Below are 16,772 nucleotides of genomic sequence, written 5' to 3'. Positions count from 1 at the left end.
TCCTTCACATGCGTGAAATGATGACGTCGTCAACTGCTGAACTGCAACACTTTCCTGTTTCGTGTTATGCCTCTCTCTATCCTCCTGATCTTACGCTCTGAACTTTCCTCAGTCTTTTGAGTTTTAACTCTTATTTTTTTAGAATGGCATTCCTAATTGATAAAATTCTCTATTTTGTTGTTGTATTACAGTATCAAATATAACTAGCTCTAATTTTGTCTTAAAGTCTAATTGATAATGGCTGTTGCAACAAATGAGTTAGATCCCATGTTTGTGAAAGCACTCGATTATTTGTGGTCGAAAAGCCCAGATTCAACGGCAAAATTGAAACGAATGCTCGATGATGCCATTGAGCAAAGTTTAAAAAAAAAACAAGACGTTAAATCAAATATAGACAAATCGTTAAATGTGAAAACTGGGAAACATTCAGTGAAAATTGTGAAAACACATGACACAAAGAAGAAGGAAAAAGATTCAGCCCAGAAACGACAATTTGAAAAAATACAAAAAGATTTGTTAGAACTTGATCAAGAGGTCTCGAAAAAGTCTCGTCTCGATAGCCAGTCACCAGCATTTTTATCGAACGACAAATTTAGAAGTGGGAACGAGTCGAAACGGTCACCTTTGGCATCAGATGATAAAGATTATGCCATTGAGATGGACGAGCTTGCATGCGTCGTTTGTAAAGGCTTCTCTAATGATAAAGGAAATACGATTGAATGCCAGGAATGCCATAATTGGTATCATCGCGATTGCCATCAGCCACCGATAAGTGAAGACGCAAATGATCCTCGTTGTTTATGGAATTGCTCAGTTTGTACGAAGAAAGTTGCAAAACAGATTAGTTCGAAGCCTTCTACTGTCGCCAGACCTAATCTGGTTCGAGATAATTCTTTCGAACCAAAAAATAAATCAGCTTTTGTAACGCCTTTTAAGCGGAATGAAATAAAATCGACTTTACAGTCATCTGGAAATGGATCAGTTGGGGGGTCGTTATCTGGATGGGCTGCTTTGAGTGGAAAAACAATTCCCCAACCATCAGCGACAACAAAACAAGTAAAACCTACTACATCTGGGGTTCTATCTTCTAAAGAAAAGCGTGATAAATCTACTAAAATGCCAAAAGTTGGGCCCAAACTTGCTGTATCGGATGCATTTGCCGAAGCTCTTGGAGCTGATTTACCGACAGGAATGGCGAGTTCGTCAAAATCAAGTTCACATAAGTCAAATCCATCGTCATGGATTTCTACTTCTAAATCTTCAATGTTTCCTAAAGCGGCAGCAACCACTAGTCTCGCCAGTGCGGAGAAAAGATTCCAAAACATGAAGAAAAAAGCGAAGTTAAATTCAAAGAAATCGAAGATATGATTTTTTATTCATGACTTCGCAATATTACAGTAATGACTCGGTGATTGGCGAAACAAGACTCTATAATTCATTATAGCCCCAGTAGTTCTCGACTTCCTGGTGGTTGCCCAGGACTCCACTCAGATATCTTTGATTTATGAGTGATTACATGTGAACTTGCTTTGAGCGAATTTCCATTCAAAAAAATTCTGGTGCTAACAAAACAGTAATTGGAAGACTTAAAATAAAATTGTTCTGAGCTTTTCATTTTCAATAACATAACATAGGACTTTACTTGAAAAACTAATTCAAAACTAATCTGCTAACTATCCCAAATTTTTGGTTTCTTTGTGTTTACTGTTTAGATATTTGTTATAGGTTCAAAATGATGTTATAATGTATATGGTTGGTTGTATTGTGAATTTTTCTTGGGAATGACAACTGTAGTCCCAATGAAAGCGCCAAGCCTGTTTTAAAATTCATCAAAAACTCTACATGTTATGTACTTTTGTTATTAAATTTCAAATGCCTAATTTTCTGCTTTTTCCAGGTTCAATTAAATAACAATAGTCTTATAAACTAATTAACCCCTAAACGACCACAAAAATGTCTTCGAAATCAAGGCCACCCCCTCCCAGGCTAGCTCCAAAACCAGGAATGGTAAAGACATTTCGAGCTCTGTATCCTTATGAAGCGCAACAGAAAGATGAGTTGTCAATTGATGAAGGGGACATTATTTATGTGACTGACCAAAGTGATAGCAACTGGTGGAAGGTAGGTGATGAAATTGGTTAATGATGTGTAACTGGTCGGAATAATAGTGGTTGGAGGTAATAGAGCATGACTGGCCGGAATATTTGTAACTGATTTATGTGACTGATCAAAGTGATTGCAACTGGTAAAAGAAGATAGGTGAGGGAAGCTATCCCTGGCTGTCCAAAAAAATTGGAAATTATTTGGATACATTTCAAATACCAATATTCAATATAGTGAATTTTTGATGGCAGGAATAATTCAGAACAACAGAGAAATAATTTTCTTTATATTTATGTTGTTTCAGATACGATCAACATGAAAATAATAAAGTCATTTATTTAATTTTCCATATGAATTTGCCCCCAATTTGGAATGTATTTGACATGCTATATTCCAAAATATTTTTTAGAATGTAAACGGAATAGTGAAATGCACAGTTTTAGCCATCCGTTAATTGACTATGAATCAAGGCGGTAATACAAAATTGCGAATGCCCGAAGTTAAAAAAAAAATGAAAAAATTCCAAAAAAGGCTGCTTTTCTAGTCGTTTTTCTAATCAAAACTTGTGGCTCTTTTCACCGAAGTATTTCGATACAAAATTAGAGATGTTAATCCTCATTTTCTCAAAAATATTTTTTTACAAGTCGTATCATCATTTATTCTGTTTCAGGCAACCTGCAAGGGTAAATCAGGTCTCGTTCCTAGCAACTACATGTCAGAGGATAGCGCTGGAGCGATTGATTTCCCACTTCATGAAGCAGCGAAGCGTGGAAACCTAGATTTTCTTCGAGAATCACTTCGGAATCGGGTTGGAATTAACGGGCAGGATAAAAGCGGAAGTACAGCTTTATACTGGGCTGCTCATAGCGGGCACGGCGAAGTTGCAGATGAGCTAGTACAGAATTCGCTCACCGATTTGAATTCCCAAAACAAGCTCGGGGATACTGCACTGCACGCTGCAGCTTGGAAAGGCCATGATGAAATTGTCCGTCTTCTACTTGAGCGAGGTGCAAACCCATTGTTACAAAATAATGATAAAAAGACACCGTTTGATTTGGCGTCCTCTCCAGTGGGGGCGAGTCTTCTGAAACCAAAAAAATGTAACTCCCTTGGAAGTCTAAGCGATGATTATCTGGGAGATGGTGACGAATCTGATTAACTTTTGCAAGGTCATGAGCGAAACCATATTTTTGTCATATCTATTGATGAATCTTGGATATTTGCACTCTTAAAACTATTTTATCAGTAATTTTTCTCTTTTCAGTTAATATCGGTTCGCTTTGAGAAAACTTGTAGAAAAAACTAAAAATTAGTAACTACTCGTCTCCAGCCTTGCCTACTATTTGATTAGACATTTGGCACTGGTTGCTTCTAACTCAGGGTGATCCAAACCCAGGCCCGCGGGCCACATGTGGCCCGCCGCTTCATTATCTGTGGCCCACATCACCTCGGAGAGTAATCAGAAAATCACATTTTGTGTTGTTTCGTCATAAAATAAATCTTTTGACATATTGTCATCACTAATGTCACTGAATTAAATAGTGTTATGGCTAGCTGAGGAAACTAGCAAAATTGAATGATGTGCTTTTCTAAACTGTTACCTGGCTTTTTAACATTTTGGTCGGGAATATATGCTAGCAATATAGGCATTATAGAAAACTAAAAATTAAATGCGGATTCTATTGGCTATGACTGATAACTATGTGTTTGCGCAATAAAAGTGTTTGTTTTGTATTGCACTGTTTACCTATTCTTGGCACTATTGTGACCCGCGGACCCGATAACCTTGGACCACCCTGTTTTAACTATTCTATCAGTAATCTTTGTACTTCTCATTAATGGCTCATGAGCTTGCTTTGAGGAAACCTGCACAAAAATTGTATGTATAAGTGTTGGTTTGAAAAATTGAATTTTTTTCCTGCTTCTCATTGAATGATTGCCCTAAGCCTTGTTCATGGTGTCCTTGAAACTCCGTACAATTCTGTTTGTAACAATTCTTATTCCATTTTCAGTTTATAAGGTTTTGTGGAATCTCGTAATAATAGGTTTCAAATTTGTGACTGGTTTTCTGAAACCTCATTTACTTTCAGTTAGACCAGCGTTTCTCAAAATTTAGTCACATTTTCGATTTCTGTTCTGTGGAACAATCTGTAGAAGCTCATGAAACACAGTTTGAGAAACGCTGAGTTGGACATTCGGCAGTGGTGCACAAAACTATAATATCAGTACTATATCCATTTTTGTTGAGGCCGAATGAATTTGCTTTAACTAAGTTGCATTAGAAATCCTTGTTAAAAAAGTCAGTATGATTACTTATATTGATTGTTATGTCTACTTAAGACCACAGATTGGATTATAAATTACCAAATTAAATGGACATTTACATTTGCGTATATAACATTCTATCAAATGCTGCACTTTTATCATCATCGACTAATAAATGGTACTCTCTGAATCATGTTTTCGAATTTGTATTTTGTCATTCCATCATTTTATAATTTTGTGTGCATTCCCTGATCAGTGCGGTGTTCTCAACCTTTTTTCTATCGTGGCCCACTTTTGTTGCACGAAAAATTCTCTGTGGCCCATCAACTATCTCATGCATGGCTACAAGAAAAACAAAAAACTCTTTTTGCAAAGACAGACATTTTCACTTAAATAAATAATGACAACATTTAAAATAAGAATTACCACCCGAGTCAAAAAGAAGCATCACCATTTTTTGCTACAATAATCAGAGACTAATTTATCAATTCCTAAAAGCAAGAATATACATTAACAAAAATATTCTATTTTTAATGTACCCCAATACCCCAACAGAATACCTGGAAATTTTATTCAACTGTCTCTGATGTGGTAGCTCCTATGTGTGTGCATTTTGTATTACTATTCTGTTTTTATATCTTTGTTGATGTTTTTTTTTGAGAATATTCAGACAATCTATAATCAGAGTGAAAAATAATCGTAATTTATATTATACTTATGCGGATACATTTTTATTATTACCTTCTCACTCTCCGCATCAAAGTTCTGTTCTGGCAAAGAGTTTGAAAGCCTAGCAGTGAAAACTCTGGACTTAATTAGGTTGGATGGTAAACTCGATAATGTTTGTCATTTTTACATTGAAATTGTGTTTTATGTCAAATTTCATTGGAGCACAAACATTAATATTTGTAGGGAAGTCCAACTGAATAGTTGGCAATTTTAGTTTCTGTTTTTACATAAATTTTAATTATTCTGTGTTGACCTATTTTTTGGTCAACTTATCACTGAATTCTATGCCTTGAAATATGAATGGCTTTGTATATTGTTATTCAAAGGTTAAATAGTAAATTTAAAAAAATCCATCAATACGATTGATTCTGAATTTCCACCATTTTGAAACTAGAACTGAATAATTTCCAACCCTTATTTGCTTACTTTACATTCCACCATAAATTTCGAATCTGGATATAGAAGTCTTTAATGGTACGATTCAATATAATCTCATCATGAAAACCAATGGACCAAAACCTGGCAGTATAATTACTGCCTGATTCATATGCTATCATTCTGACCAGTCAAGCTTTGTATATATTATAGCCAGATTTTTTATGCATTAATCTCTTTAATCATGTGTACTTTATTAATTGAAGAATTGTATTCTCAAATTTAGATTAATTTAGAGATATAGTTCTATGAGATCGGAATATATCTATAATATTTGACCTTGGGAGCTGAGAATGACCTTGTGAGGCCAAAATGATTTCGCAATCTGGGATAACTACAACATCTTTTCTTGGAGAGACAAGTTTAAAAATTTCAGAATGACCTTTGACTGAATGACCTTCAGATATCAAAGTGACATTGTAATGTTATAATACCATTACAAGGGACAAGTTATGGAATGTCGACTCGAAATTGACCTTTGGGATATAAATGACCTTGGGAGGTCGAAATATTGTCGCTACTGAATTTCTCTTACTTATCAAGAAAGGCTTGGGTTAGGGTTAGTATTATTGGAGCATTAATACTAATCTATCACATTAAGAGGATGGATATCAATGCCTAAGAAGTTTGTCTTGTTGGTGAATTTGAAAAACATAAAACAGGTAGGAAGATTTGAGTGTATTTTGAGTTAATTGCAATAATATTTTTGTGCAAGGATCTTGGTAACCATTAATCAATCCTTAGTAAAGCATGCGTAACTGATTTAAAGCAAATATTTTTTTCAGATATAATATGTTTATAATATTATGATGGTATAATTTCCGGGTCTTTCGTACAAAGCCCCTGCTAATGCAAAAATGTGAGATTTGAAAAAAAAACACGCGCACCGTGTTTTGAAATAAAAAATTAGTAATTATTCAGGTGGGTCAGCGCAGTCTGTATTTCTAACTGGATATATACTAATTTTCTTATTTTGAGCGATGGTGGGGAAGATTTTTGGATGGGGGTTTGTACAAAATATCCCAATTTTCTCTTTCACCCAATACAAGCATAATGTATTGAGGGAAAGCTTATCTCCATCTGTATAGACTCAGAACATTGGCAAAACTAAACCATTTGCATATGGATGAGCCAGATAGCAAGCGCCAGGCACTCTAATTCATTATTCTGTAGTGTACTGAACCGGCCACAAGTTAATTTTTAATAATTTATGCCATTAACTGACAATCGCGTTAAATGGGCATCAACCTTCAATTCATATATGTAGAGAAGTAAAACATATTAAAACAATGCTTTGAACTTGTCTATGGCTGACACTTTTTAATTATACTAAACTTACTAATAACCAAATTTAGTGGTATATGTGGGTAGGCCTACTCGATATTGTTCACACAGTTCGGTCAGTTTGCATATATTGTCTTATAAATTTTCTGATTAAATATTTCCTAGTTTGAAATATTTGATAATATTCAAATAAGTTCTTTATAATTATAGTGTCGATTTTTCTCGTTTATTATGGCCATCTCTGACTATAATTTTACTATTGTGCTAATGATACCATTAAATAGATATTACCAAGTACAGATTACAGTACATGCATGGCCGCTTATTTTACATTCTCATATTTTTGTCAAGAATGAATATTACTTTTTGACAGTTAAAACATAACCTGAGGGGCCAAATAAATTTTATTACAGTATAAATAAGGAAGTTGTAATACTGGTTGATTAGCTGATAATTATCTTGAACACAATTAGTTATCTGTTATGTATTTGATAGCTGTGATAAACTGTGAAAATTGAAGGCTGATCAGATCGTTGTTTATCTTATCTCTCCTTATCTGTTTATTTCATCTTGCCCTGTCTGTTTATCTTATCTTTCCCTGCATTCCCAAATTGAAAATCATTTATTAATATACAATGACTTCTTTGTTTAGCACAGTTTTTTTTAACCTGAGTTCGATCGAACCCTTGAGATTCGTTGGGGCTGTCTCAGGGGTCCGACAGAAGTCCTCTAAACAATTTGTAGGTACTCCTGTACTGTGTGTAGCAGGTTAGGGTTAGGCCATAATTTTGTTCCGATTTTCCTAATTTTAGTTTCATTACGAGTTCGAGACTGTCAGCGATAGTCTTTCCCATAGGCTTCCGTCCCCTTACACAACTTGATGTAAAGTAGGCGAACCAAATTATTTACCTCCATATTGGTGCACATACTTCTGAAGCGCCTATTTCTATACCATTAAGTATTTATATTATCCAGCCTATTATTTGCGTAAAAATAACTTTATTTCACGGCAGATATCCAAACTTCAACTCATAAAATATCTTAGCAATATGTAGTTTTTCACAGATATAAGTTTCTGTGAACCTAACTATGATTGATCTCATCACACTTCATAAAAAATGTTGTTCTGCTTGATGGCGTTTTAGGATACCTCCTGCTTATGTTTTCGAAATTATGAGTTGTCACGATAAACGTTGGGAATTCATGCTGAATATTTGAAGTTTCAGAGAGAAATGATGGCTTTTCCGTACTGTTTCAGCTTTTAAATCTCTAAAGTTCCTTTTTATATTTGGTTTTGGCCCCTGGTTTTGACTATTCAAAACATTGGGGTTCAACGGAAGCTTGCATAATAACGTAGGGTAACGTATGCAATGGTTAATAAGAACCACTGGTCTAGCATGGCCCAATTTAGAATATGCTCATTATTTTAATATGTTCCAAAATACAGTAAATGTGTTTGCCACAATTGTGGGTCACATTTTCATTCTCAATTCTTTTTCGAAATTAAAAAATATTTTTCAACACCAAAAATATTACCTGAAGGGGACTTCATGAAATTTGACGACAATATCAGAGAAGTTGCGTCGCTGATTGACTTTGCTTTTAATTAAGCGTGACAATAATGAATATTGATTACCGGTACTTGAAAATTAGTTTTCTTGAAGTTTCCATTACCTATGTATTCGTGATTGATGCCACTATAGAATTTCAAGGTTATAAAATTGCATATCTGGCATGCTGTAATGTAATACCACGCAGTATATACTATACATGGTTTTTGCAAAGTTATAAAATGTTCAAAATTGAGAAGGGAAATTTATAGATTCTATTTACTTTGTTGCTCACTACTGGTGTAGTAAATGAAGTAAAAAACTTCGTTAAAAACTGATAAAATAAACCTGTTCAAGATATATTGAGAACTGACTCTATAACAAAAGAAAATTTGAAAGGGAATTTGTTGATACCATATATAATTTATTGGCCTCTACATGAAGTTAAATAAAGAACTTGAATAAACACTGATTTGAATAAGAATAACTGGTTGAAATAAATAAAGAATTGACTTTTAAAACAAAATTGAAGTTGCAACAGCAACTTGTATGTTAGTAGCATGTCAATAACCTATTTCCTATCAATAAATAACACCTTTGTATTCATGTTCCAATTAAATACCATTTGAATGACATATTCAGTTAGGAGTGAGGATTGACATAATCAAAAATTGTTGAGGCTGGCCAACTAGAAGTGCATGTGTGGCAAATGGCAATAATGAATATTGATTTTGTTAGAAATTAATTTTCTAGGAAGTTGCCATCACCTCACCTAATGTATTTATGATTGATGCCACTAGATAATTCCAGGGTTATAAATTCGCTTTATCTGGCATGCAGTATACACTATACAGAATACAGGGTTTTATAAAGTTTTAAAATTTTCCAACTTGAAATTCATCAAAGGGAAATTCATTGATATATTTGTTTCACTTCGTTTTGAAAATAAAATGAGTATTTTCATTATGGTGTCAAAATAAATACTGATTACTGAAATTGTATTTGTAACTTGTATAAATGTGGCATGTCAATAACCTATTTAATCAATGAATGATGTTCTGGGAATGTCCTATCAATAAGTAGCATCTTTGTATTCATGGTCTATTTGACATCTAAACGTCCAATTTCCAGGAAGGTTATTTCCGAATATTTTGCCAGTGGAAATCAATTTATTTATAATACTTTCGATACTGATACCTAATTTGGGATTTCTAGTCAAGGAAAGCAGTTAACAATAATACTTTCGTGGAAAATTAAGTTGAATTGAATGAATTAGTAATTGACAAAATTGCTAAATTATTGACATTATAAGCCATAGTTAGGTATTTAATTTAACACAAATAGTAATTTCCTTGTATGGGAAGTTTACAGAAAAGTACGATCAAATTTATGTGCTGATAAGCCGACCCCTTAGTTTAACCTTTTTTTTCCTAATTTTTTCTTGAGTTTCAAACTCTGCTTATATGTGTGAATATACGGATCATTACCAAGTGATACGTGCAACTCGCTCTGCTTTTTTTAGAATTTGAATAGTTTGTATTTCATGTATAAATATGTATTACAATAATAGTAAAAATGTAAAGAGTATTAATAATACACACACATATAAAAATTTAAAAAATTCACTCTCCGAAAAACGAAAGTAAAGTCCTCCCCGGTAGGGAAAAACTGCTGTACATCTTGAGAAAGCCTATGGATAGCTTATTTGCATATATTTCAATTCACAAATCATTTTTAAAGACTACAGGATGTGGCATACGCTTCCTTCCTAAGCATTGTATGTATTGTTTCGTTTCTTCAAAGCCATTCACAGATATGATTCGTAAGGCATTGAAATTGGGAATAAATTAGGCTTTAGATTTGGCTTTTTTATATGTAAATTCAAAATGTTAATATAAGGACTAAAGAAAAATAATTCACTATTTGAATACGTTCAAATTTTGTTAGTTAGGTAAAAGAATATGTTCAAAGCAAGGTCGCATGTACTCATTCAAAAGCAAAAGAGGCTTGTCTCTGAGATAAGTTACATCTTACATGCAACCATTAAATGCCAAGATATACTGCAACTTCATGGAATTATTGTAGGACCTAAGAGTAACAGAAACTCATTTCTGAACACAACTGGTACTGGCTAACCTCTGAATGCCAGAAGCCACAGACACTACATAGATTTATGGCGATGCATGATCACTCGCTCAAAAGTGACATAAATGTATCTCTTGAGAAAGTTCTGGGTGACCAATAGATTGATAGATCACCTACTGTATTTACATAATCATTGAAAATTTCATTAAAACGATTTTGTATATTTATTTCTCTACTAAAATTTCTCTGTATAGACATTGATAACATTGTCCCCAAATAGATAGGTACAGTATTTGATTTTCATATATTTATGACCCACAACAAAATATTTTCAAAGACAGCACAGGATGTGACAATCCCTTCCTGAGTATTACAAATTGTTTGTATTGCTTCATTTCTTCAAAGCCATTCATGAAAATAATTCGTAAGGCTTTGAAATTGAGTTTGGAGAATTCAAATGGGCTTTGCATGTTAATATCTGGAAACAAAAAATTAATATTTGAAATACATTCAAAATTTTTTTTCGAATACGGAATGTCAATTATATTTTGTTCAAATGTCCAAAAGGAAATTTAAATAAATACCGGTAGTTGCTAATTCAAGAACTAACATTATATGTAACTTTGAAATGTTATTATGGAGGCATAGAGCGGATAATTTACGATTGGAACTATCCTAAATTTCTTTTTTTTTTCATTCACTATTTCATGCCATCCTAAATATTTTTTAAATGTGAGATATCAAATTAGGTTTGAATTGGGACAGTTTGAAAGAAGAATTTAGGAAATCATTACAAATTCAGGAACTTGCCTAATGTGTAGTCTGCCTGAAAGATTTGCAAATTTGAATTGTTAATTACGAATTTACGATAATATGTTTTATTGAAATGTTAATGTGTTTGAGCATTCAATTCATATTTGGGCATCATTGGATTACTTGTATACTTTTTGTCTGCTTTGAAACTGAGAAAAAATCTGAAAATATTAGTTTAAAAAATGTAAAACAATTTTACTGTTTAAAAAGCTAATTCTCAAAATTATTTTTCTCATAGGCCTAATTGATCTTTATTGATTACGTAATAAACGAGGTAATTATCAATTATTCTCTATTTTTAAACTCAGTATATCATTATCATTGATTGATTTGATCATTTTAAATTAATTCTGACCAAATTTAGTTATCACGATGATGCATATGCAAAGTGACCTTGTGATTTGAAGGTTCAACAAGTTACAAACTATGTGGCTCATACATTTGCTTGTAAATTATTGGGGATTGTGACTCCGTCATCATGTTTGGTAATGTAGTATAACTGGTTAAATAATTCCATACCCGACATGGACTGGTAACCGGACGAGAGGCCTGTTAACTGGTTCGTCATATTATTAAGCCATGTTATCGGACCCATGTTATCGGTTGGATAAAATAAACTTGAATTGGGATAAATATGTAAATCCTAGAAGATTTTATCTTTTGTGCGAGGCTATGAAAGCACATCGGTCTCATTAAAGAGATTGTCATTTTTTTGATATATTATCAAATTTGACTTCATTTTTTGTCCCTGGGGGCCGCGAAAAAGTTTGGGTCATGATAAAAAAGTTTGAAGAACGCTGATTGAAACCAGAAGTCTATTTCGCCCACAAAAGCTTATTGCTGAAATAAAGCATTAAACTGCGCTCACTTACCGCATAAAATTCATGAGTCACCTAAAATAACCAACTAACACCAGGAACAGTTTCCTTAGTGCTGCATGGTCGTTATCGTGACTCATATCAGTACATTACATAGGTGATCAGATCATTACCTTGGGCCGAGCATGGTATGATGTTAATACTCCATAGTCAAAAAGCCGTATATTTTTTGCTTTGCTTTGATCATATTGGTGAAATGTATACTATACAGGGTGTCCATAAAGTCTCTTTACAATTTCGATTTTATTTTGAAGTCAGTTCCCATTATATTTTAACCTGGTTTGTTGTTTTTTAATCAGTAATTATTCAAGAATTTTTAACTCATTCAATACATTTATCTGTGACGGCCAAAACAATTTTATGGTATTGACAAATTTCTTTTGCAATTTGAAAAAATATTAAGACTTTATAATAATATTGTTGAAATGTATATTATATATCTAAAAAATTGAAAGTGTTTCAATGCTATTTTGTAGCAGTGGTTCCAGAGGTTGACTGACCTAGGGCCAAAATTAGAATCGGAAGGATATTCGTCGGCCGAAAATGAGCGATAATATGCCTGATATTAGAATAAGTTCAAAATTTCATATTTTTTTATTTAGATATTCCTTTTTTGAAAAGTCAAGTTTTGATAGCTGGCCCGAATAACGATGGATTTTTCATATTATCATCAACCGTTTGAGAAATCTCTGTTAATGAGAAAAGTTTATTAATTTGCTGACAAATAATGATTTGCTTTTAATATAAGTCGGATCAATAACTAATTAATCAATTAAGAAACACTACAACGCGGTTGCCATTTCTTGTTCTTCTTTATCATAGTAATCTAATTCCAATATTATAGCATTTTGCAAACAGCATATTTATATGGATAAACATTTAATAAGGACAATACGGCGCTCCAGAAGTGTGTGTACCAATATGGAGGTAACTAATTTGGTTCGCCTACTTTACATCAAGTTGTGTGAAGGGTCTGATACCTGTGGGCAGGGGGATATTCACTTGGCTAATACAGACAGTCGCTGAACTCGTAATAGAACTACAATAAGGAAAATCGGCCTAACCCGAACCTGGGACACATACTATGAGAGTACCAACAAAAATTTTAACAATAGTCAAGGATGTTCATAACTGATTGAATTACTCATGTTCGATTTTGCATATCCTTGAATTTAGAACAGTTACTTTTAAAAAATGGTTGTTTTGAACAATATCGTTCTTTGAAACTTAAAAGACTTGGTAATTAATTTGTTTGTAATTACTTAGTGCATCATTTTTTAGGGCCTAAATCGCCATAGTCAGGGATGTCCGAACCTAATTGTTTATTGGTGGCGAATTAGAGAAACCAAAGGATTTACGAGCTATTCGTTTACTAAAACAATACTGAATCTCAGCAAATACATTAAATAAAGTAATTTTAATTTACTCTGGAACATTTATCTGTAAGAAACAATGTGCTTTTTGTTTCGTTTTTATTTTTATAAATTTATTGAGGGGCTTCATAAATAACCTCTTCACAGGCTCAATAACACCAAAAGTTCCAAAACATATAGACTTCTACATGGTTTGTTTTGTTAACATGACTCAAAATATTATTTTTGTATTTTTTTAATTTCCATAATATTTGATTTGGTTTTTGGCCAACACTGAAGGCATGGAAGAGAGAGGTACATGGCACAATAGACTTTCTGATATTTTTTTGTCCTAAAATTTTCTTCTGATTATATATTATTTTGCAGGTTGCAATATTGAAGATGAAGAATTTCAGTGCGTTCTCAACTTCTCTCATCATGAACTGCTCACCTGCACCTCTAGTGTATGAAGAAACTAACCCACGGAACCAAGCATCAAATACGAAGCGACCAGACTTAACATGGAGTGGGACATAGCTATGTTACCATCGCAGATTAAGAGTTTTGGATGAGACGGTGTGGCTCAACGGGCTAAGCGTTAGGAATACGCTCGCCACCGCACCTCTAATTACTCTGCATGGGTTCGCAGGTTCAAATCCCATGCAGGGATGGTTATGTGCGAGAGGATTGCTGGACTCCTCGCCGTCGTTGGGTGGTTCACGTAGCCGCTGGTCGGTTACGGCTTCCTCCACCACCAAGTCCATGCTTCCGAAAACAAACAATACAGTCAATAAAACTAATCCCATACCCGACTTGGAATGGTAACCGGACGAGAAGCGTGGTTCGCCATATGGTTAAGCCGTCTTATCGGCTTTCCTCTCCCCCGGGATAAATATGTAAATCCTATCCTTTTGGATGCAACCCCTTTGACTATTGTCCTGCTCTGGGTGTAATAAATTGTGCGGGCAAGGGTGAGCAATCAAAATAATAATTGACTGTTCAGAGCCTTTAAGGTTGAAAAGCCAATATTTGTCAGATCCGTGATTACAAACTTCCGATGATGATAGTCGAACACAAGATTTTCAAGCATTGAGTTTGCTAAGAATTTTGGATAAATTTAGGCCAAGTTTCTGTAGTCAAATACAGGGTGTCTCTCTCAAGAGTATGTATACACTTTTAATTTTGATTTGCTTTTCATATACTCATCATAGAGCGTTCATTTTTTCATGAAACATAGTATGAATAACTAGTAAAATTTAGGTATTCATTACTTTTTTTCAACAACCCACAGAATGACAAGGAGATTAACTCAAGAAATGAAGAGCAAAATTGCTTATATGCAAGAAGCATGTAAATTAGTAAGGCAAACTTAGTGCCTCTTTAACAGAGAATTTAAAACTAATTCAGCTACATCAGAGCGTCCGCTCCTTGGTCTTCCCGATCTTTGTGCATAAATTACAGATCCAGTTTTCATGAATTTTTGTAGAATTGCGTGATTCTACGTTGTAAAGTGTTGAATGCCTCACTGTTTTATATGCTTCTTGCCAAATAGCAATTTTTCACCTCATTTCTTGGGTTAATCTACTTGTCATTCTGTGGGTTGTTGAAAAATGCAAACAATACCTATATTTTACTAGTTATTCATACTATGTTTCATGGAAAAATGAACGCTCTATGATGAGTATATGGAAAGCAAATCAAACTTAAAGTTAAGTTTTCTACGCATTATTAACAGTGTATTTATAAAGGCTTGCATGCGCTAAATTTGATTTTTTAAAGTTTGAAAATGGGGTCTGAATTGAATTTTCTTTGCAGCCTAGAGTCTGACCTGGGACTTTTTTTCTTGTGCGAGTCCATTGTGAATTTTTGCTACCTTGTTTCTCAACACCTGTTTCAGTTTTTGTGTTTTGGCGTTATTTGAGTAATAAATCAATATTTAATGTAACAAGTGCTGAAGGCGTCACCATGGGCAAAAAATGAGACTTAAATATGCACACAACTTGTTCAACTATCCCGTAGCTGACATGGACGGTGTGGCACATCGTGCTAATTTTCCGAATACGCTGCCACGTTTTTGATTACTCTGCGCAAGCGAATAATCATGTGCGAGAGGATTGTCGGATCGCTGATCAGTTACGTCTTTCTCCACCACTCAGTCCATACGTCTGAAAAAATATCCAGTTTTCGGCTGTGGCTGGCCATATGTGAGTAGACCAGGGGGGCACAACACGGGCACGCGTGTCAAATTTGGCACGCCATACGCTTAAACGTGGCACGCGAACGGTTTTGTAAAAAAATTCAAAATATCACGTTTTTTATCAAAATCAGCAGTTTTTCATGACATTAAATTGTTTCAATAAAGAAAATATCCGTTATTATGTATTATTATTGAAATTTGTTTGTTTTGCGGGTGTTAATTTACAATTCCACAATTATGCGTGGCAAGCGACAAGATTATTTTGAAAAATTTGGCACGCATCCTCATTTGAGTTGTGCACCCTTGAGTTAGACCTTTCTAATCAGCCAGGATTTTTTTTAGGCAGGCTACGACCCACCAATACTTCCCTCCCCGTACTATCGCAACTCCCTATGCGGAACGGATTGTGCAGCGCTTGGGTACCCCAGATAAAACCTGAAAATTAGGATCTAAAATAGAAAAACATTTTGTCTTCAAATTTTTTAACAAACAACATGGTCCCGATAAAAATAACTTCACTTAACGATCCTCGCGTGTAAGAATATCGTCAAATTATACTTCTTTATGATGATCATCCGAAACGAATAATTCGCTAACTTATCCAACACCCGACATGGATTGGTAACCGGACGAGAGGCGATTGCAGAAGATTAAGTCGTCTTATCGGTTTTTGTCTCATAAATATGTAAATGCTATCGGTTCGGTTTTCTGAAATGAGTGAATATGCTGTTAGCAAGTTCGATATAAAAAAGAGCCTTTTCTTAAAATTTCTGAATTCCATCCCTCTCACCAACCCATCTCAAAATACTATTTATCCGCAAGTATTATATCCCGCACGAATCGTACAATTCCGAGCAAATACTCCTGAATCTTTTGTAGAAAGACTCCACCACTACTGCAAAAATGTGAGTTTTGAGAAAAACACCCGTGCTACGTTGTAAAATTTTTTAATTATCCAGTTAGAGTTCGGGTTAGGAATTTTCAATGCGACTGTCGCCGCAATTGAGCTGTTCCACGGATAATGTTTTTTACTGTTCTTGCTCTATTAATTTAATTGTGTGTTTAATGTAACCTGCGGTTG

General features: G+C 34.2%; 2 protein-coding genes and 1 long non-coding RNA gene across 3 annotated transcripts; all 3 read left to right on the top strand.

The window, feature by feature from the left end:
* Positions 1 to 169: 169 nt before the first annotated feature.
* LOC120325720 (integrator complex subunit 12-like) lies at positions 170 to 1,897 on the top strand. Its single transcript, XM_039391837.2, has one exon. It carries the CDS (start codon positions 238 to 240, stop codon positions 1,366 to 1,368), a length of 1,131 nt encoding a protein of 376 aa, XP_039247771.2. The 5' UTR covers positions 170 to 237; the 3' UTR covers positions 1,369 to 1,897.
* On the top strand, positions 1,826 to 5,759 carry LOC120325721 (osteoclast-stimulating factor 1-like). The gene is made up of 2 exons (XM_039391838.2): positions 1,826 to 2,121; positions 2,774 to 5,759. The coding sequence occupies exons 1-2, from the start codon at positions 1,954 to 1,956 to the stop codon at positions 3,260 to 3,262; spliced, it is 657 nt and encodes a 218-aa protein (XP_039247772.2). The 5' UTR covers positions 1,826 to 1,953; the 3' UTR covers positions 3,263 to 5,759.
* Positions 5,760 to 5,911: 152 nt separating this feature from the next.
* Positions 5,912 to 15,892, top strand: LOC144421898 (uncharacterized). Its single transcript, XR_013475021.1, has 2 exons — positions 5,912 to 6,194; positions 13,882 to 15,892. It is a non-coding gene; the product is annotated as an uncharacterized LOC144421898 (long non-coding RNA).
* Positions 15,893 to 16,772: the final 880 nt, after the last annotated feature.

The sequence above is a fragment of the Styela clava genome, chromosome 4 (genome assembly GCF_964204865.1).
Source record: "Styela clava chromosome 4, kaStyClav1.hap1.2, whole genome shotgun sequence".
Taxonomy (NCBI): Eukaryota; Metazoa; Chordata; class Ascidiacea; order Stolidobranchia; family Styelidae; genus Styela; species Styela clava.
This window is presented reverse-complemented; position numbering and strand designations above follow the sequence as displayed.

What these genes read in the sequence shown, in the direction of transcription:
- LOC120325720 (XM_039391837.2), top strand. Translation starts at nt 238, where the DNA reads ATGGCTGTTGCAACAAATGAGTTAGATCCCATGTTTGTGAAAGCACTC.
- LOC120325721 (XM_039391838.2), top strand. Translation starts at nt 1,954, where the DNA reads ATGTCTTCGAAATCAAGGCCACCCCCTCCCAGGCTAGCTCCAAAACCA. An exon ending in GTGATAGCAACTGGTGGAAG is followed by an intron (nt 2,122 to 2,773) that starts GTAGGTGATGAA and finishes ATTCTGTTTCAG; the next exon opens with GCAACCTGCAAGGGTAAATC.